This window comes from Pristiophorus japonicus, chromosome 20, assembly GCF_044704955.1.
Source record: "Pristiophorus japonicus isolate sPriJap1 chromosome 20, sPriJap1.hap1, whole genome shotgun sequence".
NCBI lineage: Eukaryota > Metazoa > Chordata > Chondrichthyes > Pristiophoridae > Pristiophorus > Pristiophorus japonicus.
The window spans coordinates 27,562,670-27,588,295 of NC_091996.1; the positions used below are offsets into that span (position 1 = coordinate 27,562,670).

Consider the following 25,626-nt stretch of genomic DNA (forward strand, 5'->3'; position numbering starts at 1 on the left):
TCGTGGGGTGGAGCCTGCTGTCTGCGACAAAAAATGAAGCTGCACCTTCTGCGCGTGCACGGAAAAAAAAGTTACGTTTTTGACGTCGTTCCAATGGATGCGCATGCTCAGTCCAGCTCGGATTTGGCAATAGCAAAACACAACATTATGGAAGTGACCTCTCTCTCCCTCCCCCTCCCCTCCCCGGGCACCAAGCCTTCTGATCAGCTATCTATCCCTCCTCTCCTCTCCTCTTTTCCCCCCTGCCCCCGCCCCCGTCTTGTTTCGCAGCTGAATCCCTAGCCCTCCCCTTGGCTGTGCGGTTCTAGCTCCAGCTCCACCAGCCCCGAGTGTCTTGCCAGTCCCGGTCACCTCTCCCTCGCCCAGGTCGAAGGGCTTGCAGATCCACTACCCGGGCCCCGAGTGCCTTACCGGTTCCGCTCCTAGCCCAGGTCGAAGGGCTTGCCAGTCTGATCCCCGCCCCTATCCCAGGCCGAATGGCTCCTCCCTCCCAGTCCTCGCACCTAACTACACCTGAAAGGCTTCACCCTCACCCTCACCCTCTCTCTCTTCTCTCTTTCCCCCCCCCCCCCCCCCCCCACCTCTCTCTCTCTCTCTCTCTCCCCCCCTCTCACCTTTCCTGCTGCTGCTGTTCGGGCATCTGCTGCACTTGTGTGCGCCGATTTCCTTGCCTGCGCCGATTTCTTTAACTCTCCAGTTTTTCTGCAGAGGCCACATATGCCAGCCGAAGCAGAACTGGAGTAACTCTCAGCTGGCCAAACTTGCCGAAATGGCCAGAATTGGTGTGGGTGGAAAAGGTTACACTCCCTTTGGCTGAAAAAAAATTCCCTAAAAAAACAAAGTCGTAACTGAGTTACGCTGGTGCAAATTGATTGGGGAACTGGATTTTTAACTTAGGCCAAAAAAAGCAGCTTGGTCCAAAAAAATTGAGCCCTTGGTAACTTGTGCTATCACACTCCTATCTCCAAGGACGCACACCGTTTTCTTTCATAAAATCTTGGAAAGAATATTTTTTTTGTAAAATGTTCATTGCAAATATTTTATGGTCACATTTGGGAAATGTGTAGAACCAAAGATATTTAATTCATAATTTTATCTGCATTGCAAGAAAAAGAAAAAGTGCAATATTATAGTTCATGGTCGCATGGTGCGTTGCATTTTGAAATCCTGCATTCCTAGTGCAACGTTCATAACAAGATAGATGAATTGATGGCACAAATAGAAATAAATGCGTATGATCTGATAGCTATTACAGAGTCATAGTTGAAAGGTGACCAAGACTGGGAACTGAATATTCAGGGGTATTTGACATTTTGGAAAGATAGGCAGAAAGGAAAAGGAGATGGGGTAGCTCTGTTAATAAAGGATGAGATCCGTACAGTAGTGACAAATGATCTCGGCTCGGAAGATCTAGATGTAGAATCCGTTTGGATGGAGATAAGAAATAGCAAGGTGGGAGTTATCTATAGGCCCTATAACAGTAGCTACATTGTAGGTCAGTATAAATTGAGAAATAACGGGGTCTTGTAAGAGAGGTACTGGAATAATCGTGGGCGACATTAGTCTTCATGTAGATTGGATAAATCATATTGGGGAAGGTAGCCTTGAGGACAAGTTCATAAGAGTGTATTTGGGACAGTTTCTTAAAAATATGGAATCAACCAGGGAACAGGCTTGGTTTGGTAATGAGACAGGATTAATTAATCTCACAGTAAAGGATCCTCTAGGGAAGAGTGATCATAACATGGTAGAATTTCATATTCAGTTTGAGTGTGAGAATGTTGGATCTGAAATTCGTGTCATAAACCTAAATAAAGGCAATTACAAAGGTATGAAGACAGAGTTGGCGAAAGTGGACTGGGAAAATAGATGAAAAGGTCAGACGGTAGATGAGCAGTGGCCGACATTTAAGGAGATATTTCATAATTCTCAACAAAGATATTCCATTGAGATCTTTGAAACGAGAAGGTTGAACCATTCGTGGCTAAGGAAGTTAAGGATGGTATCAAATTAAAAGAAAAGATATATAATGTTGTAAAGATTAGTGGTAGGCTAGAAGATTGGGACAATTTTAGAAACTAACAAAGGATGACAAAAAATAAGAGGAAGAAAATAGATTGAGTGAACTAGCAAGAAATATACAAACAGACAGGAAGAGCTTCTACAGGTTTATAAAAAGGAAGAGAGTAGCTAAAGTAAATGTTGGTCTCTTAGAGATGAGACTGGGGAATTAATAATGGGGAAACGGAAATGGTAGAGACTTTGAACAAATATTTTGCATCTGTCTTCACAGTATAAGACAAAGCATCCCAATGATAGAAAATCAGGGTGCAAAATGAAGGGAAGAAATTAATCTTTCAAAATTCCCTAGATTCTGGAAATGTCCCAGCAAATGTAATGCTCCAATTCAAGAAAGTAGGGAGACAGAAAGCAGGAAACTATAGGCCAGTTAACCTAACATCTGTCATTGGGAAAATGTTTGAATCCATTATTAAGGCAGTAGTAAAAAAATCATAATACAATCAAGCAGAGTCAACATGGTTTTATGAAAGAGAAATAGTGTTTGTCAAATTTATTAGAGTTCTTTGAGGATGTAATGAGCAGGGCGGATAACTGGGAACCAGTAGATGTAGTGTTTTTGGATTTCCAGAAAGTATTTGATAAGGTGCCACATAAAAGGTTACTGCACAAGATAAGAGCTCACGAGGTTGGGGTAATATATTAGCGTGGATAAAGGATTGGTTAACTAATAAACAGTCAGGATAAATGGATCATTTTTAGGTTGGGAAACTGTAACTAGTGAGATGCCACAGGGATTTGCTGGAGCCTCAACTATTTACAATCTATATTAATGACTTAGATGAAGGGATCGAGTGTATCGTAGCCAAATTTGCTGACGATACAAAGATAAGTAGGAAAGCAAGTTGTGAGGAGGACACAAAGGGGGAGCTCCCTTTTTACCACCGCAGTGGTTGAGGTCACCTCTTGAGCGACATTCCGCTTTTTGTTTTTGTCTTTTCATTTGGATCCGGAAGTCGCTCCTAATGGGGGCGGTGATTATACTCGAGGGGTGGATACGCGGTGGTGGCAACACCTGAGGGGCGGAGTGGTCGGCGCGATGACGTCATCATGTCACCGTGGCTCTCTTCTTCATTTAAAGGGGGGAGAGCCTTATTGATTTCAAAACTTCTGCCCACTGGGCCACCAGGGAGGGTTTCGGTCGGGCCAGCGGGGTGCCCGGCTGCCTGTTGGAGGCCCGACATGGCAGTTGGCTGACAAAAACAAAACATGGCAGCATCGGCAGTAGATCTTCCCCTTTAAGGGAAGCCACATCGCCGTTGCAGAAGGCCACAGCCTTACTGGATAACCGGGAAAAAGCAGGTTTTGGCACCGCCAGGAAGGCCGAAGATTTTCAAAGCGGAATTTCGCCATGTGGGGTGGGGTAAGGGGGTAGATCGGCGGTGCACACAGTGATGATGCACTTAACACGGATTGGCAGCAGCGGACTGGTAAGGGGGGATTGGGGCACCGCCGGGTTAACATGGAAACGGAATTTTGATAATGGTTGCCATTACAGGAAAAATCGGCGGCCATTGCACTCCGCAGCGTGGCCGACGCTTTCCAGTGTTAACAGGCCTTATTGAAGGGGGCAATTTTGGCCCCAAAGAGTCTGCCAAGGGATATAGATAGTCAAGTGATTTAAGTGAGCAAAAAATTGGCAGATGGAGTATAATGTGGGAAAATGTGAGTTTATCCACTTTGATAGGAAGAAGCGAAAAACAAAATATTATTTAAATAGAGAGACACTACAGAATTCTACGGTACGGAGTGATCTGGGTGTCCTCGTACATGAAACGCAACATGTTAGCATGCAGGTACAAGTAATTAGGAAGGCAAATGGAATGTTGCCGTTATTGTAAGGGGGATGGGGTATAATAGTCGAAGTCTTGCTACAACTGTTGGTAAGACCACACCTAGAGTACTGTGTACAGTTTTGGTATCCTTATATAGGCCTCACTTTTGGCCCAGCCTGTTTTTCGGCGCATTTACCGGAGTTGCGGCACTTTTCTCCGTTCCGAAGTGCCGCGAAAAATTTTCTTGCCACTTTGGCCAATATCCGGCCTCTTCCCTGTCGTCACGCAGCCAGTCGAGTCGGGGGTGGAGCCAGCGCTCTGCACCGAAAACTGTGTCAGGACGTCTGCACATGCGCAGTGGGGTCTGCTGGCGATGTCCACGCATGTGCAGTAGATCCTCGCCCCCAACCTCTCCGTTTGCTTGCTGCAGCCGCTTTGCGGGCCCCGATGCCGGCTAGTTGAATCACTTCTGCCCCTAGCCCAGGCCAAGTGGCCTCCCGGAGAGATTTCTGAGAGATTGATCGCACTGGGAGGCCACTCGCCAGGGTTAGGGGCGGGCGGGCAGGAGTACTGATAGAAATCATCGGCAGGCAGGAGTACTATCAGTACTCCTGCCTGCCTGCCCCTAAACCTGGCGAGTGGCCTCCCGCACCGGCTGGCCCACTGCCTTTCCGGGCCCAGTTTGAAGATGCCGATAGGACTTCAATTTTTTATTAATTATTGAATTCTTATTACATTTTTGTTTGCAAGGTTTGGTAGTTTGTCAGGCTTGGTGGTTTAGGTGCAGGCAGGTTTTCTCACCTTCCTGCCCCAATCCCAGGCCGAATGGCCTCCGATGTACCTACTTGCGCCAATTTCTTTAACTCTCCACAAGAGTTTTCTGAAGTGGCCACATACGCTGGCCTAGGTAGATTTGGAGTAACTATTAGCTGGCCAAAGTTGCCGAAATGGGCTGGTAACGCCCCCTTTTGAGAAAAAAAAACTAAACTAAAAAAAATTGTAACTAACTCAGTTACACTGGTGCAAATTTATTGTGGAAAATGGGGATTTTTAAGTTATGCCAGAAAAACCAAATTACTCCAAAAAAAAACCCAACTCCTGGCCAAAATTAAGCCTTTAAGGAGGGACATACTTGCATTGGAGGCAGTTCAGAGAAGGTTCACTAGGTTGATTCCTGGAATGAAGAGGTTGTCTTATGAAAAAAGGTTGAGCAGGTTCGGCCTATACTCAATGGTGTTTAGAAGAATGAGGTGTGATATTATAGAAACGTATAAGATTCTGAGGGGGCTTGACCAGGTAGATGCAGAGAGGATATTTCTCTTCGTGGTGAATTCTAGAACTAGAGGGCATAGTTTCAGAATAAAGGGTCATCCATTTAAGACCGAGATGAGGAACAATTTCTTCTGAGGGTTGTGAATCTTTGGAATTCTCTACCCCTGAGAAGCTGAGTCATTGAATATATTCAGGGCTGAGGTAGACAGATTTTTGAGCTACAGTGGAGTCAAGGGTTATAGAAACATAGAAAATAGGTGCAGGAGTAGGCCATTCAGCCCATCGAGCCTGCACCACCATTCAATATGATCATGGTTGATCATTTTTGCAACTTCAGTACCCCATTCCTGCTTTCTCTCCATACCCCTTGATCCCTTTAGCCGTAAGGGCCACATCTAACTCCCTTTTGAATATAACTAACGAACTGGCCTCAACAACTTTCTGTGGTAGAGAATTCCACAGGTTCACAATTCTGAGTGAAGAATTTTCTCCTCATCCTGGTCCTAAATGGCTTACCCCTTACCATTAGATTGTGACCCCTGATTCTGGACTTCCCCAACATCGGGAACATTCTTCCTGCATCTAACCTGTCCAATTCCGTCAGAATTTTATATGTTTCTATGAGATCCCCTCTCATTCTTCGAAATGCCAGTGAATATAAGCCTAGTCGATCTAGTCTTTCTTCATCTGTCAGTCCTGCCATCCCGGAATCAGTCTGGTAAACCTTTGTTGCATTCCCTCAATCGCAAGAATGTCCTTCCTCAGATTAGGGGACAAAAACTGTACATAATATTCAAGGTGTGGCCTCACCAAGGCCCTGTACAACTGCAGTAAGACCTCCCTGCTCCTATACTCAAATCCCCTCACTATGAAGGCCAACATGCCATTTGCCGCCATCACCGCCTGCTGTACCTGCATGCCAACTTTCAATGACTGATGAACCATGACACCCAGGTCTCGTTACACCTCCCCTTTTCCTAATCTGCCACCATTCAGATAATATTCTGCCTTCCTGTTTTTTGCCACCAAAGTGGATAACCTCACATTTATCCACATTATACTGCATCTGCCATGCATTTGCCCACTCACCTAACCTGTCCAAGTCACCCTGCAGCCTCTTGGCATCCTCCTCACAGCTCACACTGCCACCCAGCTTAGTGTCATCTGCAAACTTGGAGATATTACATTCAATTCCTTCATCTAAATCATTAATGTATATTGTAAATAGCTGGGGTCCCAGCACTGAACCTTACGGTACCCCACTAGTCACTGCCTGCCATTCTGAAAAGGACCCGTTTATCCTGACTCTTTGTTTCCTGTCTGCCAACCAGTTCTCTATCCACTTCAATACATTACCCCCAATACCATGTGCTTTAATTTTGCACACTAATCTCTTGTGTGGGACCTTGTCAAAAGCCTTTTGAAAGTCCAAATACACCACATCCCCTGGTTCTCCCTTGTCCACTCTACTAGTTACATCCTCACAAAATTCTAGAAGATTTGTCAAGCATGATTTCCCTTTCATAAATCTATGCTGACTTGGACAGATCCTGTCACTGCTTTCCAAATGCACTGCTATTACAAGGTATAATAATTGATTCCAACATTTTCCCCACTACCGATGTCAGGCGAACCGGTCTATAATTCCCTCTTTTCTCTCTCCTTTTTTTAAAACGTGGGTTACATTAGCTACCCTCCAATCCATAGGAACTGATCCAGAGTCTTTAGAATGTTGGAAAATTACCACCAATGCATCCACTTTCTAAGAACTCTGGGATGCAGACTATCAGGCCCTGGGGATTTATCGGCCTTCAGTCCCATCAATTTCCCTAACACAATTTCCTGACTAATAAGAATTTCCTTCAGTTCCTCCTTCTCGCCAGACCCTCGGTCCCCTAGTATTTCTGGAAGGTTATTTGTGTCTTCCTTAGTGAAGACAGAACCAAAGCATTTATTCAATTGGTCTGCCATTTCTTTGTTCCCCATTATAAATTCACCTGATTATGGGGAATAGGCAGGAAAGTGAAGTTGAGGCCAAGATCAGATCAGCCATGATCTTATTGAATGGCGGAGCAGGCTCGAGGGGCCATATGACCAATCCTGCTCCTATTTCTTATGTATGTTCCAACCACATTGATGTCCACAGTCTAACATCACATGTCACGAGTCTAAACTTGACAACTGTAAATTAAATTTTCATATCTGGACTGTGTAAAATGAACAAATGAAAATGTACCATATTCTAGGAATGTGTTTTTAATATGAACTTGTGCTTTTTTTAAACAAAGTGAAATGCCAATGTTCTTCAAGATGAGTAAGAAATTACTTGTTTTTATTGATGGTTTAATCTATTGTGTGTGTATCTGCAAATAGATTATAGATCTAAGGCTTGTTGGCCCCAGTGGAGCAGTGGTCCAAACCACAGATTTGTTTGCTAGTTTTTGTCAGCAGACCCCCTTGTTCATTTTTACAAGCATTACTCCATATTATTAGAAAGGAATGAACATTTCCTGATCTTATTGTCGGAATAATAGAACACTTAAGCTATTTCTTCAGATATTGGTGTGTCACTGAGGATTGTGTCAGTAAGGATTTAGATGATTATGATTTTTGTTATCGGGGTGGCTACATTTCAAAAGCAAGTTGCAGTGTCATCTTAGTGCTCAAAAAGAGAATTTCCATTAACTCCCAGGATAAAGTTTCTGGATTTAATTTAAAATCACAAGATGATTATGGTCGAGAAAGGCCAATTGGCCCATCTTAATTCATGCATTCGAGAATTTCCTTAAGACCACTGCCCTTCTCTTTCTCCCCCCACCGCCCCCCCCAATCCAAATTTCAGTATTCAATTTTTTGTTAAATGATTCCAAGGTTTTTGTTTGTACTACTCTTGCTCGAAGTCTTTTCCATACGTTGATGACTCTGAAGAATTTCCTAATATCCATCCTAAATTTGATTTTTATTAGTTTGAATCTGTATCTTGCAATTTAAATGAGTAATATTCCTGATTTACCTTTTCCATTCCCTTAACTGCTACTTATTTGTATCTGATCACCTCTTGGATGCCATCTTTCCAGGATGAGAAGCCTTGGTTTCTCTAGTCTTTACTCATAACACAGACCTTTGTCATTAGGGATCAGCCTCATGGCCTTCACCACTGTGTCTTGGCAACTAGAACTGGACACACAACTCGAGGTGTGATCTGACCAGAGCACTGTACAGATTAGTCACGACTTGCTCTGACTTACATTCTGCAGTTTTGGCTCTGTCGTTCAATGTTCTGTTTGATTTGTTGATTGCTGCTCTGAGTTAATTGGACATGCTGAGCATTTAGTCTGATGAAATTCCTAGGTCTCTTTCAAGTTCATCCTTAGCTATTTCAAGACCATTCACGAAATATATATATTGCTTATTTTTCCTTCCCATGTGCAGTACTTTACATTAGTCTGAATTAAATTTTATCTACTGTTCTGCCCAGTTACATATTTGTCCAACTCATTGTGTAATCTCTCTTGACTGCCAAGTTTTCTTAAATTTCTCGGAGGTTTTTCTAGCATCTCTCGTTTACATCCAATTCTTCATTGCACTTCACTCCATGCAATTCAATAGATGTTTTTAATGCCCCTAATTGTGTAGGGCTAGAAATTGGGTGCATTTGTACCTCGAATGTGGCGCTGACATCGACTCCCACCATATTGGGCGTGAGTTTACTGGCAGCGCTATGGCATTGCGCCCCGATCTCCTGCGCCCGGAGATCGTGACATCATCGCCGTGTGCATTGCCCCGTTGGCGCACCGGACCCTTTCGTCCGCTGTAGCAGCGCCGGCCGAAAACACCGGCAGCTTTAGGAGGTGTGGATCGGGCGGCCGCTACCAGGGCAATGATGAAAGGCGAGGTGACCGAGGTAGAAAAAAACGTAACTTTCTTGTTGCAGTTTTCCAGCCTGGCACTTTGCTTGAGAGCCGGGCTGATCGTGTGGGTTCGCCGCTCCCTCGGTGGTCCAGGTAGGTCTGGTTTAAATTGGAGCCTGCAGCGATGGCCCTTCTCTTTAAGGGAGGGAAGGGCCCTTTGTCCGCGGCAGCGCTGCACGGCTCAAATTGTAGCACCGCTGAGGTCTCCGCCCAGCCCGCGTCCTTCCTGGAACGCTTGATTTAGCTCTCTACTTCCTGAAGCGCTAAAGCCAATTTTTTGAGAGCAGGGAAACATTAGCGCCTGCCGCTGTGTTTCCTGGCTTTCAAAAGTTACCGCTCCCAAACCGGACGATACTGAATTTCTCTTGTGATCAGTAGATACAGCAAAGAAAAATGCCAACACTGGTTAGAAAGCCCTGAGATTTTAGAATATACCTCCTTCATTATTGGACAATGGAGATGTGCAAAAAGTAAGGACAATAATGAAAGAAAGAAATGGAAGCAAAACTTGAAGGCAAATTTTAAAAGATTTTTATAACTGAATAGAAATTAAGAGGAAAAGGGAAACTGCGAGAAAAATGAAACACATTTGTGTATTCAGAAGGTTATGATGCAGTGAAGGTATAGCTGAGTTTGCAATATATTTATGAATGGTTCTAATTTTGACCCCATTTCCAAGTAAAAAATGGAATACAGAAATATAGCTGCTTGCGTACATAAATTTTTTCAACCGAGTTACTACATTCAAATAAGATAATGTACACCATCTTAATTTTCTGGGCCTGTAGTTTTTACATATTATAATTTTGTCAATTTTATACATCACTGATCTTCAATATTGTTAGATAATGCCATGTCAAAATATTAACGGCAAGATAAACATCATGATTGGAAACCTAAATTATGAGCACAAAAAATTGTGTCTCTTTATAGTAGAATTTCATGCTGCTTGGTCACATGGGGATTGCAAGCTTTGGATTGTAGGTATTGTCACAACTTAGAAGAGCATTTCCTCATGTATCCTTCTTGCATTTTTGGATTTATCGATTGAGTTTGTACTTTTCCTGTGACTGAATGCAACATGGCCGAGTGGGACATACTGCACAGGTATTCTTTTAGCACTGAACAGTATTGTTCACAATGCAGTTTAACAGACTTCGAACTGTGGACTTCAAGGCTCATTCTCTGGATGTTCAAAATAATGTGGTAGAGAAATGAGAAACTTACGTGAGATGTCCTTCAATTTTAAATGAGAGATTGTGTGTTGGATAAAATGGCTTTCATAATGTTTGTTGGGGTCCTAGAGTGTTTGTTCGCTGTGTCCCATTTGCCAATTAGTAAAGGAACAACTTGCATTGATATGACGCCTCACCTCCTCAGGACAACCCAAAGTGCTTCACAACCAATGGTGTACTTTTAAAGTGTAGTCACTGTTGCAATGTAGGCAAATGCCACAGCCAGTTTGTGCACAGCAAGGTCCCACAAACAGCTGTGAGATAATCTGTTTTGGTTGAGTGTTAAATATTGGCTAGGACTCTCTGAAAACTCCCCTTGCTTATCAAATAGTGCCAAGAGATCTTTTACCTGCACCTGAGAGGACAAGGTTTTGGTTTAACGTCTCATCTAAAAGACAGCACATCCAACAGATCAGCACTCCTTCAGTACTGCACTGATGTGTCAGCCTAGGTTCGGTGCTCAAGTCTCAAGTGGGGCTCACTCGGGCGAAAAGTGTTACCACTGAGCCACAGCTGACACTTAGTATAGATGTAGACGTGGTTGTACTGTACTCTTGTGGTTAAATGTGCTGTCGAAAGGCACTTGATGCATTGTTGGGATATTTATCTCTCCAGGCCTACAATAAAGGTATTGACCATTATGGCAAATTTATAGTACTAAGCAGAAAATGTTCGAGGAGTTGCTTGTTGGCATTTCCAGGGTATATTGTTGACTTGACGTACAATAAATTCCTCTCTTGATGAGCCAGGGACGACCTTCCAAGTAATGTAAATGAACATGGTTTATAATATTATGGGATTCCATTTTGTTGGAGACTGACAATTAAAAGAAATGGTATTATAAACCATGCTGTCACAACAGGTTTACGCATTGATCTGCTCTACAATGGAGTAATAGGATTTGAGCAAGTTCTCCTAAATGAGATTGATAAAGACTTAAATTTTATAATAGATCGTACATCTGTTTGAACATTGTTCTGATTTCATCAGTTGCGGGCATCTCTTCGCTGCTGAAATTGGGAGCCTCGTTCAGAGTATGGCAAAAACTATCATGAGAACACTTAAGTATTTCCATTTCCTGACCTGACTCTCAAAACAAGCTTGTCGGACCAAATCACACTGTTGATAGAAGTTCAGTGATTGGGGATGACCCTTATCTTGAGTTTAATATGTACCCTTATTGTACAGTTTGGAAATATTCTGATCTCATGGCCCATGGTGAAGATTGATGGTCACCCATGCTGCATATAAGTAGCTAAAATGATAAATAGTTTGTCTCGTTCAAAAATGTTTTCAAGTTATAATTTATAAATTTTGCAAAAAGCAGGAGAAAAAAATTCAAGATATTTTTAATACATAAATTTGTAGGCACTTTATTCTAGTGAAGAGTTTATCAGGTACATTTAGATAACTAATATTTTCCTATATTACAACAGTGACTGCACTCCAAAAGTACTTCATTGGCTGTAAAGTGCTTTAAGACGTCCGGTGGTCGTGAAAGGCGCTATATAAATCCAAGTCTTTATTTTATTCAAAGTCTTGCATAGATTTCATGGAGAGAAAATGTGTTTGAATCCTTTAATGCTGTTTACTAATTGTGCTGGTCACATCTAATGGTAAAACACCCAAACACTACACTAGCTATCTGGTTGCCCAATTTGAATGGTATAGATACTACTTTTAGTGTATTATTCAAATGTCTGTTTGACTTTTCGGTATACTGACTGTCGGGTACTGCTGTAGGAGAAGGAAGAACTCTGAGAAATGGAAACAGGAAGAATGTGAGAGGAGATGGTTTCCTCTGCCTGAAATGTTGCTTATAGAAGACCAAATGAATTTACAGATATTTCAAAGTTTCTACGAATAAATGCTATTGACGGTAATTTTGTGAAGTTCCACTCAACACTGCAACAACATTAACTTGTCTCTAGTGTTTAAAGTGACTTCAATACTCCTGATGGAATAAAGCAGCTTGTGTAATATAGCCTTTGTATATTTGCTCCACTCACTATTTTATATGCTGCATTTTAATTTTGAGTATTACTTTGTGTATTGTGGTGAAAAATGTAATTATTACAGCAATTGTATTCCCTTTCTTTTAACTACAAGCTCCTCATTCTGCCAGTAGCTTCTGCCTCTTTGTACCGCCAGCCACAACATTCTAAGTCCGACTTCTGGCTGAAGTGTGTCTCATCTGTCAGCATGTTTCTATAAAGCTCATGTGTTTTGGCTTGCGAGTGCAACCAGAAGAATGCAAATGTTTATTAGTCCTCAAAATAAGATGCTAACTAACCATTAAATATTGGTCTGGACTATTTTGAAAGCATTTTGTTCATAATTAAATAGGTATTTAAAAACACTTGTGTGCGCTGCTGAACATTGTGTTTTCTTAATGCTTAATAGCAGTCAGGTATTCTTGCATTTCAAATCTGTGAACCATGATGCAGTTTACTTAGACAAGAGTGGGAATAATGCCAAGGGATATGTTGGCAAAAATACTAGTTGCATGGTGGGTTTTCTCTTGTTTTCTGCCAAAGTCTGTGCTCTGCTTACAAACATTAATGTGAGACTAATGTGTTAACATGTCAGCTATTGCAATGTTCGATTTATTTATTTGAAGTTTTCTTTTTTTAAAACAAATAGTTTGTTTTATATTTAAGCACAAAACACTTTTCTGTGATTTTGTTTTGCTGTACAGTGCACTCTCTTGTCCAATCAGGCTTTCCTTCCTCAGCAGGAGGTTACTGCAGCCAGACCTAGCCGACTGCAGTTACTTGACCATTGTCGATTCGACTTTTTCTTACATGCTTGCTATTTCTTCACTGCAGTGAAAACGTGGCTGTCTATTGCCTTCATATCGCTGAGGACGATGGAGAAGTCGATGGAGATTTTCCACCATTAGATTCCAATGAGCCTATTCACAAGTTCGGCTTCAGCACGCTGGCACTAGTTGAGAAGTACTCACCGCCTGGGCTGGCAACGAAACAGTCTCTCTTTGTTCGGATGTAAGTTTAAAAAAAAATTTACCTTTTAATTCGACTTGGGCATGTCTTTTATTTTGTCCTACTGTATTTTGTTAAAAGCACATTGCAGAATGCAAATCCATTTTAATAGGTTTGATAAATTTTCGTTATGCATTTTAAGTTCTGTGTTTAATCAGTTAACTGATGTTCTACCATGTAAGAAATAGCAGCGAATATAGAATACCTGTATCCTTTTTCTCAGCTGTGTCAAACCCTGTGCAACTTGATCAAAATAAGCACATGTAAAAACAGCAATACAACATGCATTATATATATATATATATATTTTTAAACAGTTTAATCTGGGGGTGACATTCATGCGAGCTTGATGTTTTATTTTGCTTTGAATTATAATTACTTAGATTTCCCTTGCAATGTTTATTTTGTACCATTCTTACTATTTCCCAAAATATTGGAGAATTCTCTTAAGGATTTCTGCAGTTCATGTCTAACGTTCAGCAGCCAACTGTGCAAATATCTGTGGCCATGGTTTCTTAAAGATTTTAAAATGATCCTTCTGATTTGACTCTCCGATTACAAACTCAAAACGAGGATCAACATTTGCTGTGTTTGATTTCAATTGTCCATGTTGTTGGGTCATGCTTTTATATAATTACCAAGTATTCACGTCCATTTTAATTCTACATAAGGTCTTTGGAATACATTGGTTAGAACTAATATTGATGTTACATATATAATAAACTACAGTACTATTGGCAAGTTAAATAAAGTAAGAGTAACCGACACTCAGAAAATAACTCTCTTGTATAATTAACTGATATAAATCTATATTTAGGATTGAACAGAATGTATTCTAGATGGTATTAGCTTAGTTTTGTTTAGTACTGCTACTGTTTTTGTCCTTATCTGTGAATGAAAAATCTGAAACAAATCTAACTCAATACAAATATTAGCGGATGTGTAAATTGTCAGTAACTAACAAAGATAACCAGATCTTTGTGACGTATTGACCCTATTCTCATGGGCTGGTGACTCGGTTAATACTGCTTGATGTATCGTAATACAGATTTCTTTCAGCAACAACATCAACTTATATTTATGCAGCACCTTTAACATAGTAAAACGTCTCAAAGTGCTTCACAGCAGTATTATAAGACACAAAATTTGACACCAAGCCACATAAGGGGAAAATTAGGGCCGATGCCCAAAAGCTTGGTCAAAGAGGTAGGTTTCAAGGAGCGTCTTAAAGGAGGAAAAAGAGGTTGTGAGGCGGAGAGGTTTAGACAGGGAATTCCAGAGCTTAGGGCCTAGGCAACAGAAGACACAGCCACCAATGGTTGAGCGATTATAATCAGGGATGTTCAAGAGTGCAGAGTTAGAGAGGGGGGGGGGGGTTGTGGAGCTGGAGGAGATTGCAGAGATGGGGAGGGGTGAGGCCATGGAGGGATTTGAAAACAAGGATGAGAATTTTGAAGTCGAGGCGTTGTTTAACCGGGAGCCAATGTAGGTCAGCGAGCACATGGGTGATGTGTGAACGGGACTTGGTGTGAGTTCAGACATGGGCAGCCGAGATATGGGTCACCTCTAGTTTACATAGGGTAGAACATGGGAGGCCAGCCAGGCGTGCATTGGAAGGTCCCGCATTGGACTCACCTGAGAATTTATATTAGTGTGGAAGCAAGTCATCCTCTACTTTGAGGGACTGCCTAAGAAGGAAGAGGAATAGTCAAGTCTCGAGGTAACAAAAGCATGGATGAGGGTTTCAGCAGTAGATGAACTGAGGCAAGGGCGGAGACGGGCGATGTTAGCTTTCAGCTCTAAGCATAGAGTAGTCATATAAATCAACATTGTTATGCAAAGTAGAATTTTTTGAGAGCAGGAAAGATATTAATACCTATGTGTAACTTTTATCTGCATTTTTAGTGATGATGATGGTGTTGAGCACTTTCAGGTCACACAAAACCGGGATGATCTCAAAGCTAGATGGAGTAAAAAAAAAATCTTTGGAAAATTACCTTTTGAAGCTTCAACAAACTTTAAACTGCTTTTACTGATGTGTCAGTGTAACCTAGAAGACGAGATTTATCCCAGTATCCCTGTACAACATTAACAATGTTGAAAATACCAGTTGTAAATTTGTTTGCAGCCAAATTATGTGCAAACAGGGAGGTGCTTTAGGGTGAATGTATTTGTTCAGTGATTTATTTACTTAACACCCTTGGGATTAACTAAATATATTTTGATGCTGTACTTTTTTTTGCTTCATAGTTTTTATTGGTCATCTTTCCTTTCTTTGAGAAATTAGATACTGCAGCTGTAAAGACTTTCTGTGAGCCAAAGTGCTTTGTTAATGCCTTGTACTGTGGGCCGGTATTTGATCTGGCTGCATGCCAGCTGCAGATCTAGCCCTTAACATTTTTAGAGCATTACAATAGTTTGTTATTCTAAATCCAGATTGTTGTTCCAGTCAGAAATCTTACATATGGACTTAACATAGATTTAGTATAAGTAAAACTGACATGGTTTCCTTTTTGGCAGCAGATTCTGTCTGGAAAAAGATTTATTTTTTCTCAGATTTTTACATTTCTGGAAATTTGAAGAATGACGTGCAGATGCATCTGTACAATACTTTGAAATGACAAATAGGACTAGTCTAGTCTTTCTCATGTTTAATTTGAAATGAAGTCTGCAAAAAATAAAGAGGAGTGAACCAATAACTTAAGGTCATGGAAAAAAAACCCTGTGTCTGGAAATGTGAAAACAACACATTCGATCATATCGAAGCAGTGGGATCAAAAATTGTAGGGAACATTGCTGAACCCATGATGGGATAAGCTGCATCGGCGCCTCCCCTCCCCCTGGGACAAGTCCCCTTTTGTGTTTTTAATATTTTGAGGAGTTTAAAAACACACTATTTAGTTGATACACTAGGTTAGGCGATTCTGTTTGCGAGTGTGTGTGTGTGTGTGGTGGGGCGATTTCTCCTTTTGGGGGCAAAGAGAGGAGAATATAAGCACTAGTTTGAGCATGCACTGAACTTAGCTTTTAGAGGGCATTAGGCTGGTGGGTAGATTCATTCTGAAGAAATAGATTAAGTACATGACTTATTTATCTTGCATCATACTGATCCTGTTCATCTTATTTTTTTTTTAAGTACAAAACTCTTGTAATGCCGCAATATTAATTTGTTTTCTATTGCACCTTTCCAGGTTTTAACTCTGTAATTAAAAAATATTAAATAACTTTAAAAGCAAGTTTGCGGAGTCCTCTAGACTAAGTGATCAGTTATGTATTAATAAGTAGCTACCTATTTGGCTAAATTTTCAGGACAGCTATTCTGGAGCCAGGCGTTTATTTAAAACATTGGGGGCTAGGAGATACAGACTTCAATTGATATTGCATCATCTATATGCAATGCTAATTAAAATGCAACTCGAAATTAGAATTAGTATACAATTATAGAGGACAAAATGTGTCAAATATTTAGAAATCTAGAATGTAGGAATTTCATGAAGCAAAATGCTCTGGATCTTTGTCAACCAGCAGTTGTTCAGCTGAAGGATGCATTATTTCATTACATTTCTCCCAAATTGTTCCTGGTAGTTTCAATGTCCTTTTTGCATCATTCTATTTTCCTCCTGAGATTTTTCTCAGCAACTGATTCCAAATAAACCTAGCTCAATTATATTTGTTTCACCCAGTGGAATCGTATTATCTCTTGTTCCTAAACGGCCAGATCTGTACGCACCATTTTACTTCAAGTTGGCGGAGTGAGGAATAAAAATGAGGCGATAGAGTTGGCTACTTTTAAGAATACAAGTAGCAAAGGAGGGATTAACTGAAACAACATAAAACATTCAAGTCAGACTGTTTCTGAGATACCATTTCAGTAGGAAGTATTTCAACAGAAGCCGTGGGGGAAAATGTCAAGAGTTAAACTTGTGCCAATGAAAACTATTACCCACTTGAGTTTGTAAGCAAGGCTCAGAGGTTGTCAGCAGAAATAGTTCTTGGTGTGTGTTTGATGCCCAGCTTAATGTGGTTGTCTGTGCAAGATGTTGGTTATCAAGACTGGTAAATAATTGAGTTTGAATAGGGAGAGCGCCCTCATTATCCTCCACCTGTGCCCAGCTGGAGGGGAGGGTTGAGATAAAGCCATTAACTGTCTTTTACTGGCACCACAAAGAGCTCAAATACATCTGTGTCTTATTTTCTTTTCTGGCACAATCAGTCGAGCAAGCTAAGCAGGCATGACCAAATTTGGCAAGTTCTGTGGACTTTGGCAAAGTAATGCAGCAGTGTTTTTAAGGAACAGTCTGAGGGCAGTTACTTTGGCTCCTGTAAGCCGTCATTAGTGTATTGAAATGCTTTGTTTAAAACCTGTCCATTTTGCAGAGGGATATGGATTGAATAAAGTATAGATTTTCCTGGTGAAATGTGTTTTAACAAGTTTTTTTTCTTTCATCTTACTATTTAAAAAGGCCTGTTTAAACCACATTTTCCACAGTGATTGCAATGCTGACTGGAAGTGGAATTGATTCTTCAATATATTCCTGGGAGCATGTGCAGAGTTAGCTTAAAATACTACAGAAAGAAATAGGCAATTGCTGTAATTACATTATATTCTGTTAACTTTAAACTTAAATGGATCACGTTTTAAATAGAAATAGAATTCACATTTATACTTTTGGCCAAAAGTAAAATGTTTGGCTTTTGATAGGCAAGTGTACAACATTTAAAATAGAATTGGTATTGGACAGAGCAAGAATGTATGGCCCATGTTTGTTCCAGTCAGTGTGATCCCAGTAATTTCTGAAGACAGAAATAAAAAGATCTGAATTTAGTTTGTCCTTATTCTTATCGAATGTGTGTGAAAAGAAACTTCATTCAGTGATTGACGGCTATCTTATGAAGCTGATGAGTGATGCAATAAATCTGTAAACTAATACATATTCTTAAATAACATCTGACAAATCTCTAAATCCAAAATCAGAACAGAAAATTCTGAAGAGTAAAGGCTGGAAATGCACAAATGATTAGTCAGCATTTGATGAGAAATGTAGGTGAAATGTTCTGATGAAAGGTCATATCCAAAATATTAATCTAGTTTTCTCTTCCCAATGCTCCTGTTGTGCATTTCCAGCACTTTAATGTTTTTTTATCATCTTTGTTGTAGCTCAACCAATTGGTGCGGTTCCTAATATCATTGCTGTGATGATGAACTTGCCACATTCGTTTGACTTCTGTGAATTGTCATTTCTGATTTTCAAATAACTTAATGGCGCGCAGCAGGTGTGTGATGTTCCAGCATTCACTGGAAGGCAAGCTTACGGTTTTATCGTGAGTAAGTCATTCCAAGAACAGCTCACTCATGAATGAGCATTCCAAGAATGGTTTTAGTTCATGTGACTTTCCTCTCGGGAAGGGTGTAGGCAGGTTGTCTTTGGGGTTGAGATGGCTACAAGATGGAAGATTAAAACTGAATTAACTCTTTGTGGCTGACTCAATAATATAATCTGATACCTTCACCAGGTAGATCCTCAATACTCCAGGGCACTGTTGATGATTGACCAGTCAGCTTAGCTTATTAATGTGACCTGGAGGACAGGCATGTTACTGGGGGCTGGGGGTTTTCCCCCCACTCGTTTCCAGGTTACTGCAAGCTAATGCACTAATGGGTATGGTGGTCCTCCCTGGAAAAACAGCTGCATGGTTTTAGCTGGTTATTACTGCAAACCGAAACCTTGATTATTGCCAACTTGAACCTGGTTAAGTTCCCTGTCCTGTGGGTAGAGTACTCTTCATTGAACATACAAAAATTGTACCTTGGTAGATTTCTCATGGGCTAGAATTTGAACTCACTGTTATTTATGGATAAACAGTGCAGCAACTTCAAGCGAGGAGCAGACGCACAGTTAAATGTGAATATCCAAAAGTTGCTGTACAAGTTGTGCCACTCCTCTGCTCGTTTCGCGAAAACAGCATCTTGTCCTTAACCTCCCCATTTTTTTCAGAAACTTGCTGTATTGACCCATTAATTGCCCATTAAACGCCCATTAAACTTGTTCAGTCTTGTCATTATAGGCGTAAGTACTCTTAACGATGTTGTATTTGTTAATTACTGCCAATCAACCTCGCACTGTAAATTAAGCTTTACAAGTGGGGAGTCTTATTCCTTAAAGTTTAGCATTTTTCAGGGAGATTTTAAAAATGTCACATGTTTTATTTTCTTTTCCTGTGTCTTTTTTTCCCCTCAATCCAATCTCTCTTCCCCACTCTTTCTCTTTCTGTACCTGATATGACAGTGAATTTACCCTCCTCCTCAATTCTTAAATCTCACTGGTTAAGGAGATGCCCTGTTTGTGCTGGTCCCAGATACCCTATTTCCCTCGCTGTACCGTTATCATCTCGCACTTTTAGCAACTTTTATAGGTAAAAGTTGAGCTGAGGAGTGCAGGGGAATGTCTAATTAATGACAGATGCCGTCAGATGCTACAGCAATTTCAGGCCCATTATTTTATTTTGGAGATTCTTGAGCATATGGTGATAGATTTCCATGCATGTCAGATAGCCATAAAACAAAGACCATCATAATTGCCATGCATTAATTATCAGTTTTGCTCAGTTTAAGACCACACTTGACGCTGGGTCAGAAAATTATATTTTGACCCTCAGATCAGAGTTTACGGCAATAATCTAGGATAACAATGCAATGCAGTTCTAAGGTAAAGGGACATTAAACTATAGTTTTGCCTGCCTGTTCCAGTGGTTGAGGTGGATGTTAAAGATCCCATTGCACTATTCAAAGAAGAGCAGAGTCATTCTGGTGCCCTGGCTAACATGCCTCCTTCAATCAATGCCACCAATAAAGAATAGACTGGTCAGTTTTCCTGGTGCGCAGAAGACATTACATCGGTCACTGCAATTCAAAAAGTAATTGGTCCTTTGAAGCACTTAGAGATGTTTTAATGTTTAAAAAGTGCTATATAAATACAATTATTATTCTAGTTCACTGATCAGATATCCTAAACAATGGGAGCTATTTTAACTTGATGAAAAAGAAAGTAAAAGGACACCAGCAGCACCAGGGAGTGATTAACTCAATCTTTGATTGCTGTATGCACATTTATAGCACATCATGCAATATCGGCCAAAGATACTGACCAATCACTATCTTTTTAAATGCACAATCTTCAATCACATTGCAGCAACACCACTCACGAGACAGCTTCTAATCCATTAGGGAATAGTCGATGTGCAATTACTTGTCATGGATCGGATAATAGCCAGTTCCAGAAGGGAAGCATGCCTCCAGAATACCTTTAATATTTCATTGTTTTTCGAATTTACCCATTCCACTAGCCACTTCTTCACCTGTGTCACTCATCATTCACGAGGGCACAATAACGTACCATGAAGTGGAATGTAAAAGTGGCCAGAAGTGACTCATCTGTTTGTATTTTAAGACAAAAAAAACCCTGAAAAAGCAACGTTACTTGTATTTGCTGCTTCACCTCACGATCACGACCGGTATCAGGAACTTGACATACATGTGATCATAGCTGCCAAACTAACTTTAATACTAAGAATATAAGAATTAGGAGCAGGAGTAAGCCATTCGGCCCCTCGAGCCTGCTCGCCATTCAATAAGATCATGACTGATCTTCTACCTCAACTCCACTTTCCTGCACTATCCCCATATCCCATGAACCCCTTAATATTTAAAACTCTATCGATCTCTGTCTTGAAAATACTCAAAGACTGAACTTCCACACTCCTGCGGTAGAAATTTCCAAAGATTCACCACCCTCTGAGTGAAGAAATTTCTCCTCATCTCAGTCCTAAATGGCCGAACCCTAATTCTGAGACTGACCCCTGGTTCTAGACTCCACAGCCATTCAACCCTGTCTAGCCCTTTAAGAATTTTGTTTCTTTCAATGCGATCATCCCCCATTCTTCTAATCTCCAGCGAATATAGGCCTAGTCTACTCAATCTCTCCTCCTGGGACAATCCCCATAATAACGAAAGTATCTTAAGTATGTTGGTTTAAGGTATGTTCTGTATAAAAACAGATTTCATGTTTCGCATAACCTATGTGTTTAGAGTGTAATCCTCCATATCCTCAAGAGCACTCCTCAAACCATATTCTCAATAGAAGGCAGATTAGCAATGAAAGAACTAGCATTTATATAAAACCTTTAATGTTTTAAAGCACTTCACAGCCAATGACGTGTAGAAGTCACTGTCATACATGCAAATAAGGCTGCAAGGACCCACAAACAACAATGAGATAAATGATAAGTAAGTGGGTACCCGGGGTGAAAGTTTCACAGCCTCATTCTGCTGAGTGTCAAAGTTCTATTCAGTCGTTCTTAGAAACATAGAAACATGGAAAATAGGTGCAGGAGTAGCCATCCGGCCCTTTGAGCCTGCACCACCATTCAATATGATCATGGCTGATCATGCAACTTCAGTACCCCATTCCTGTTTTCTCTCCATACCCCTTGATCCCTTTAGCTGTAAGGGCCACATCGAACTCCCTTCTGCTGCTTCGACTTAGAGTTCAGTTCCAAATGGTAAATGATTGAAAGTGGTAACTGTAGCTTCAAAGATTGCGTTCCAAAATTCTAAACAAGCATCATTACATCTGCGGTAAACCAAAAATGGGATTTAATTTTATAAAATGTTCCAATTTGCAATAATTTTAAGAAAACAAATAAAGTAGTTATTTGAAGTTTATAGTTTGACAGAAAACTAGAACGTCACTTACCTTTTATACATTTAAATTACATCATTTACAGTTAATTTGGACAGAATTAGTAACATTAGATTTTTTAATAGTGACAGCCTAATATCTTTCATGGTGCCTTATTATAAGTGTAACTTTACTGTTGCATTTTGTGGCAATTTCCTTGTATGTTGTTTTCATTTTACTCCAATAAACCCTGCCACCCTGGATCTGCTGTTGAAGCTGTAGAGGAAGATGGAGAGCACAGTTACCTCAGAATGATCACTATCATTAACATTCACGGGTGGTTCACTTATCATTTCTGACTGCAGAGACATGGCAGCCTTTATGAAATGTCTGCAGGTGTAGCAAGATGATACATATAACATTGTGCCACAATGGATTTATGTATTCGGTTACAAAAGAAAAGTCTAATGAAAAAATACAGAAGGTAATTCTTTATTCCCGCACCACACAATTTGTCAGTAATGTCCTTAGAAGATAAGCACTGTGTTGTTTTTGTGCCTATTTTAGCCCTGTCACCTGGGTGTTTTTAACTGGAACCACATCTTTTGGCATGGGATTTACTGGTGTGCCCAGGCTGTTTTCAAAGATCAGAAAAACGCATCTATGTCTAATGAAGTTGAAAATAATTTTCAGGAATCAAAAAATATAATGATTGGGTGGACAGGACTGATATTGCACAGAAGGCCCACATGGTGCTGCCTCCCACACAAGGGCCCGAAACAATGTGAATAGTAATCTTTTATTGTCGTAGCCACTTTCTGTCCCACATAACTGGTGTTTTTATTACCCACACAAGAACGTAAGTAATGTAAACCTGTGAAAATAAAACATTATTTAAATGTTCAAGCCAGCTGTTAAAGATGTTGCCTACTGTGGAAAAGTCACTGATGAGGAATATTTCTTCTCCTGAGGTCAGTTACTGATCGGGATCCCTTTAACTTTCTACCACGAGAGCAGAGTTTAAATCCGGGCCTCAATTAGATATTGCAATAGGATTCCCCTCTATGGGTGAACTTTTGCCTGTTTGCATTTGAGCATCTAACCGAGGCTGATAGTCCATTGTGGGAATGCTGCATTGTCTGTTTCAACCAAGGCCACATTTGTCTGTTTCAATGGTTTAAGTGGAATTAAAAGATCAAATGGCAGTATTCAAAGAAATGCAGGAAGTTCTCCTGGTGTACTAATCAATATTCCTTCCTCCGCTACTACCAAAACCGATTATTCATCTGACTCGCCCCTCCCTATCTCTAATCTCCCTCAGCCCCACAATCCCCGAGATATCTGCACTCCTCTAATTCTGGCCTCTTGAGCATCCCTGATTTTAATTGCTCAACCATTGGTGGCCGTGCCTTCAGCTGCATTGGCCCTGAGTGCTGGAATTCCCTTCCTAAATCTCTCCATCTCTCTACCTCTCTTTCCTCCTTTAAGACACTCCTTAAAACCTACCTCTTCAACTGCCCTAATTTCTCCTTATGTGGCTCGGTAACAGATTTTGTTGTATAACACCCCTGTGAAGCGCCTTGGGACGTTTTACTACTTTAACGGCGCTATATAAATGCAGGTAGTAGTAGCCGGATGTTGCTGTACCCAACATGTCCAGCTCATTTACTGTCCAGTTACTGCATGTCAAAGTAACGATGTATCTGAGACATTTGAGAGATTTGATGCTATTTTAATACAAATGACCATATATATTTTTCTTAACAATTTAAATGATTTGCCGCACTCTGACTTCTGGTTTCGCCTTCCCTATTATTTACTCCCCTTTCTTTCTGGTCTCGCTGATGTGCCAACTGCAGTTGCTGATGTTTGTTTAGCTTCTCTTCATAGCAGCATGGCTGAAATCAAGAGCTTTCAGACATTAACCCACCTCCCATTATTTTGTTGAGCAGCCTGTTGGGGTCTCAAGGCACTCGACTCGCATTCTGTATATTCTGTTTTTAGAAACATATATTTGTAAGGCCCTGCAACTTGAATAAACTGTTATTTCTATCCTGAGAGGAACCACATGCGTCTTCAATCATTGTGAAATAACTTCTGCAATCAACTGTAATCAGTTGCAAGCAAACCTGTGATCATCTGTGCATGTATTATAAGTATTAATGCAAGTAGCCTTGAATAATAGGATCATGAGAAATATTCAGTGCAGGAGCCTTGATGCTGAAAATGTTCCTGTTATCCAATGTTGCTAGTCAGCCGGCAGGAAGTATTTGCAATTAGGGATGTCATAATCCATAAAACGATGACGACAACCCGTAAGTAATCAAATTAAGGGGTGCAGGTGACCTCATAATCTCAAAGAACAAAGCTTTTGTCAACTGTTAGATATTTGAACCCTATGTTTGGATTACTGCTTCATATTTTCTTACAGATATCCGATATCATTCATAACGTACACCAGATGGAGAATTTTTATTTTTAAAATTATTTTCCATATTGCAGCAGCAGTTTTATTATTTCCAGAGATTTCCTGATGTAAGTTTGAAATATAAAGCAAAAGGATATTGCTAATTTTCTGATTCATTACTTGAAAGTGTATTAGACATGACAGGGTATGGATTTGATTTTTGCTTGGTGGGGGGCGTTGACTTGTTTTGATAGACGAGAGGAAAATTAGCTATCGGCTAATATAACACAAAATCCACAGTTACAGTCTCTTTCATTATAGTGATAATTGTGAATTATAATTGTTATGGAATGGTCATAATTGAGTCTTTTTATAGGCACAAAAACTTGTATTTTTACAGCGTCAAATAAGATGTCCTTGCATACTATCTCAATTTTTAGTTTGCAGGATTCTTGTGTTTTGGAATAATATGGATTTTATATTTATCCGGCAATGAAGAAAGCTGAAACTTGAACATCTGTCTGACTTCCATTTCCATGAGCATTCAAAACTGCAGCTTTTATATATGTCACTTACACCATGGTATTTACTGTGGTGTTTAAAAAGGATTTGTAGCTACTATGGATTTTTTTTCCAATGCCTGTTTCTAAGGTATTTATTTTTTTAAGTTAATTGTACAGAGATGTTTATTATTTAGCAACATTTAAATTGATTGTGTTTTTGAATTCTAAACTGCTAACATACAGTGAAGTTTAAATATAAATATCTTGTGTAACTATGAAAGGAGAAATTCTGATGGTGGTTTGGCTTGTAAACCTGTCTGCAATGAGCAGTCTGGGATCAGCTCCAGATCTTGATGTAAATGATGGCTGTGGTTCAGCATACATTCAGTGACAGAGTGTAATGTATGATTAGTTTGACAGTTCTCAGCCGGCTGCTTGGTGGGAAGGATTTGACCACGGTAAACTAGCCCAACAGATTGGCAAGATGAGAGGGTCCTTTTGCTAACGCCCAGCAAGCTGGTTGTGAATGTGCTATTCACGGAGAGTTTCTCCTGTTGGTTTATTCTGGTGATGGTATATTGTTCAGATTCTGCAGGGAAATTTACAGCATTGTTGGCCACATTTCCACCTTGAAGGTGGTGTTGATGCTTGAATTAGAAAAACCCTGCCTGGATTTAGCACAAGAATGCAGAGTAGAGGGAAATGGATGTTTTTAAAAACCCAAACAAAGACTGTTGTCACTCTCAAATACCTAATCACTTGAA

At 40.3% G+C, this 25,626-nt stretch overlaps 1 protein-coding gene across 5 annotated transcripts in view; it reads left to right on the plus strand.

Annotated features, from left to right (window-relative positions):
- The window catches only part of mapkap1 (MAPK associated protein 1), a 253,838-nt gene that overhangs the window by 118,335 nt on the left and 109,877 nt on the right, over positions 1 to 25,626 (plus strand). For all 5 annotated transcript variants that reach the window (XM_070862645.1, XM_070862643.1, XM_070862641.1 and 2 more), the window contains one exon: positions 13,101 to 13,277. In XM_070862645.1, coding sequence (XP_070718746.1) covers positions 13,101 to 13,277 — 177 coding nt within the window. The remainder of the gene's footprint in view (positions 1 to 13,100; positions 13,278 to 25,626) is intronic.